We start from the raw sequence: 4,527 nt of genomic DNA, 5'->3' as shown, positions 1-4,527 counted from the left end.
CTAAACCCTAAACCCTCGGTGCTGCCTAGTTTCTTTTCTAGCAAAAGAAGAGCAGCAAAACCCTAAACCCCAACATGACTGAAGTTCAGCTCAAGGCTGCTGCTGCCCACAGACGCACTCACTGCAAACTTATCTGCAGAAAATGCATGTTTTTGCTGCTGCTGCTGCTGCAGCAGCAGCAGCTGCCGTAGCTGTTGCTGTGGCCGCCGCAGCAGCCTCGACGCAGCTGTTGCTGAACCTGCAGCAGTAGAAGCTGCAGCAGCAGAAGCTGCAGCGGCAGAAGCTGCAGCGACAGGAGCTGCAGTAGCAGAAGCTGCAGCGGGAGTGGCTGCAGCAGCAGAAGCTGCAGCAGCAGCAGCTGCTGCTCGAGGCTAAGACCCTTTCGCCAGATGACCATCAGGCCTTCTTCAGGGCGCAAATAAACTGACCAGTGGACCACTGGGGGCTGCTGGCTGCTGCAGCTGGTGCCCAGCAGCAGCGGCAGCAGAAGGCAGCAACAGCTGCTGCAGCAGCAGCAGCAGCAGAAGCAGCTGCAGGGACAGAAGCAGCTGTTGCAGCAGAAGCAGCTGCAGCAACAGCTGCAGCAGAAGAAGCAGCAGCAGCTGCTCAATCAGCTGCTGCTGAAGGGCAAGACTCTCTCAGGCATTACAGAACAACAGCTGCCGCCGCTGTTGCTGCTGCTGCCGCTGTTGCTGCTGCTGCAGCTGCAGCAGCAATTTAAATCGGGTTCGTCTCTTCCCAAATGGATCCCCACATTCCATACAAGTGTTTCCGGAATTGTAAATGTTTATTATTTATTTATTTATTTTATTTATTTAATTAAGTCAATTTATTTATTTTTGTTTGTTATTCTTTACTTTTCCCTTTCATTTGCTGCTGATTTGTTATCATTCTTACCATCGATATATATTGCTGTCATTTATTTATTTATATCTATTTACTTAATTCATTTATTTAATTTATTTAATTTATTTATTTATTTTAATTAATTTATTGATTATTCCATAAATCCCTTTTTATATATGTGGCTGTGTCTTCGGCAGATTAATTCATTTAAATGAAATCATTAAAACGACACTTTTGTTGATTAATTAAATATCAATAAAGGCACTTTTATTCTTATTATTTGGTATAAATTAAGATATTTTATTTATTTTTATTTTTATTTTTATTTTATATTTCATGTTTCCCAGTGCTGCTGCAGGCATGCCGGGGGCTGCTGCCTTCGTGCCGCCTTGCTGCAGCAGCAGCAGCAGCAGCAAAACGCACGGAACGCTGCTGCTGCTGCTGCATCAGCAAAGCCGAGCAACCGCTGCTGCTGCAGCAGCAGCACCAACAGCAAAGCGGAGCAATGCTGCTGCTGCTCCAACGAAGCTAAGCAAACGCTTCAGCTGCTGCAGCGAAGCGGAGCAAACACTGCTGCCGCCCCTGCTGCTGCTGCTGCTGCTGCTGCTGCTGCTGCTGCTGCTGCTGGTTTATAAGATGCGTTTGTCTGAGACGAGCCCGACGATGTAGCGGGCGTGAAATGCTGCTGTTGCCACCAGCATTAAAAACTCAACACAATTCAACCAAGACAGCCGCTGCAGGAAGCTCTGCGCAGTTTCGTTCAAAGACCGCTGCCGAATCCACAGGTAAGAAGACTCCGCCTGCAGCAGCAGCAGCAGCAGCAGCGGTGAGCGGCGGCGGCAGTGCAAAGCAGCAGCAGCAGCGGCAGGGAGAGGCAGCGGCAGCAGCGGTGATAAGAGGCAGCAGCAGTGCAATGCAGCAGCAGAAGCGGCAGGGAGAGACAACAGCAGTACAAGCCAGCAGCAGCAGCAGAGGCAGCAGCAGGGCAAGGCAGCAGCAGCAGCAGAAGCAACAACCTGTAACAGCAGCAGAAGCAGCAGCAGCAGCAGCAGCAGCAGCACGTTTTGAACGCCATTTCGCTGGATTTTTGCGCTCGTTCTTGATTTTTCGACGGAACAAACGCAAAAATGAAAACAAAATGACAGAATAAATGGAAAATAATCCAAAAAGAAGAAATTAATTAATTTAAATACCTGAATGTCCTTCAACTGGCGCTCGAGCTGCGCCACCATTTCCTCCGCGTTGTTCAAGTGCTTCGGCAGCAGAGCCGTTTCGGCGCCGCGGCCAATTGCAAAAGTGACAGTCTTCGACTCCATCCACCTAAAGTGGCGAAAAAAAGAAAATTAAGAATAATTAGGAATTAAAAGGATAAAAAATAAATTAATTTGAATTGAAATCACAAAAAACGAACATTTTATTCGAAAAAACCAAAAAAAACGAGAATGGACCAGTGGTCCACTGGCCCGCCAATTCAAAAACGCCAACGAAATAAACGCAAAAAACAAATTTGAATTCAAATAATAAAATAAACAAAATAAATAAATAAATAAATAAATAAAGTAAAATAAATAATACAATAAGTAGATAAATGAAATAAAATGAATAAATTTAAATTTGAATGATTTAAATTCAAATTGTAGCAAAACCACAAGAGGCCCTTTTGGCGTTTCTTAATTTGAATTTAATTCAAAGAAGAATTTTAAGTTAATTTAATTCAAATTCTTTTAATTTAATTCTTTTAATTTAATTCTTTTAATTCAATTTAATTTAATTGGCTTTTATTTGCATTTGCTTCTGCTGCCATTTGCTGCACTGCAGCGGCTTTTGCTGCTGCTTCCGCCAACTGCACACTCTTCCTGCTGCTGCTTTGCTGCTGCAGTTTTGCTGCAGCCTGCTGCTGCTTGCTGCTGCTTTGCTGCTGCTTGCTGCAGCAACATTAAAGCAAAAACTTGCCTGTGGTTGGACAAGATGAAAGAATAAGTTCCTTTCTTTTTCGCCGTGAAGTAAAACAAACCTTCCGAGCGGCTCTTCTTGTATATCAAGTCCCCTGAAACGCACACCCGCACCTGCTGCTGCTGCTGCTGCTGCTGCTGCTGCAGTGCTAGAAAACAAAACAAGTGCCCACAAGAACACGAAGCCAAAAAGAAAAAATATCTGCAAATAAGGCTCTCAAAAAGCCCCCCCGCCGCAGACCCAACTGCGTCAGGCAGCGCCGCCCTGCCCTCGCCGCCGCCGCCGCCGCTGCTGCTGCTGCTGCTGCTGCTGCTGCTGCTGCTGCTGCCCCACCGTCTGGGTCTGTGATGGAGAAGTCCACGGCGCTGTCGCCTTCGTCTCCGCCGACGAAAAATCCGCCCCTCAAAAAAACTCCGGCGGACTCGACGGCTTCGTAGAAGTACTCATCAGAGCGCGCGCTCAAGGAGAAGGTCACCTGCAGCAGCAGCAGCAGCAGCAGCAGCGCAGCAGCAGCAGCAGCGGCAGAGGAAGCAGCGGCAGAGGCAGCAGCGGCAGAGGCAGCAGCGGCAGAGGCAGCAGCGGCAGAGGCGGCAGCGGCAGCAGACACGGGAATGCAAAGCTTTCATGCTCTGGGGCGATTGCAGCTGTGCGCTGCTGCTGCTGCTGCTGCTGCTGCTGCAGCCTGGTGCTTGGGGAAGCAAAGATAGAAACAAATAAAAATAAACAAAAAGCAAAAGATGAACAAAATGCCGAGGGGCGGAGGGCCCGTGGAGTCGAGACATGACAACAGCAGCAGCAACAGCAGCAACAGCAGCAGCAGCAACAGCAGCACCAGCAGCAGCAACAGCAGCAGCAGCAACAGCAACAGCAAACTCACGAGCATCTCTGGAATGAAATTTTGCATGTGCTTCTCCCACTCCTCCATCAGGCTGGCTGTTTGGCTGTCAGCTCCTTCAGCCATCTGAAAACAAAATAAAAAATATCAAATAATGAATAAATAAATAAATAACAAATAATAAATAAAAACTAAAGCAAAGCAGGAGATGCTGCTGCGCTGCAGCGCAGCAGCAGCTAAAACGCCAGTATCTGAGCCACAGCAGCAGCACCCCTGTCTCTTCCTCAGCGGCTCTGCTGCTGCTGCTGCTACTTCTGCTGCTGCTGCTGCTGCTGCTGCTACTTCTGCTTCTACCGTTTCTGCTGCTGCTACTACGTCTGCTGCTTCTACTACTACTATTATTATTATTATTACCACTACTGCTACTACTATTGCTGCTGCTGCTACTTCTGCTGCCGCTGCCGCTGCTGCTGCTGCTGCTGCTGCTGCTGCTGCTGCTGCTGCTGCTGGCTTACGGCTCCCTCCTCGACTCGCCTTGGCTGATACTCTGGGGCCATTTCGTCCACGGGCTGCACCACAGGGTCTGCGTATGCAGCAGCAGCAGCAGCAGCAGCATCAGTTTGTTTTTGCTTTTGTCTCTTTTCCTTTTGCTTCTTTTCCTTCTTGTTGCCGCTGCCCGGCTGCTGCTGCTCCACGCGCGTCGGCTGCTGCCGCTCCTGGCTGGGCTGCTGCCGCTTCGCCTGCTGCTGCTGCTGCTGCTGCTGCTGCGGAGGCGGCGCTGCAGCCCGCGCCCCCTGCTGCTGCGGGGGCGGCGGCTGGTACTGGGGGGGCGGGGGGGGCTGGTAGTACTGCTGCTGCTGCTGCGGCGGCGGCGGCTGCTGCTGCTGCTGCTG

The 4,527-nt window shown here is 49.6% G+C and overlaps 1 protein-coding gene across 1 annotated transcript in view; it reads right to left on the bottom strand.

The window, feature by feature from the left end:
• Positions 1-1,475: 1,475 nt before the first annotated feature.
• The window catches only part of ETH_00001190 (uncharacterized protein), a gene marked incomplete at both ends in the record, with an annotated part of 3,851 nt that continues 799 nt past the window's right edge, over positions 1,476-4,527 (bottom strand). Inside the window, 6 exons of the mRNA XM_013376442.1 lie at positions 1,476-1,646; positions 2,040-2,166; positions 2,800-2,893; positions 3,133-3,274; positions 3,677-3,760; positions 4,150-4,521. Coding sequence (XP_013231896.1) covers positions 1,476-1,646; positions 2,040-2,166; positions 2,800-2,893; positions 3,133-3,274; positions 3,677-3,760; positions 4,150-4,521 — 990 coding nt within the window. The remainder of the gene's footprint in view (positions 1,647-2,039; positions 2,167-2,799; positions 2,894-3,132; positions 3,275-3,676; positions 3,761-4,149; positions 4,522-4,527) is intronic.

The sequence above is a fragment of the Eimeria tenella genome, genomic scaffold (assembly GCF_000499545.2).
Source record: "Eimeria tenella Houghton genomic scaffold, Eth_scaff347, whole genome shotgun sequence".
Lineage (NCBI taxonomy): Eukaryota > Apicomplexa > Conoidasida > Eucoccidiorida > Eimeriidae > Eimeria > Eimeria tenella.
Note: the sequence above shows the minus strand (reverse complement) of the source record. Positions and strands in the feature narration are given on the sequence as shown.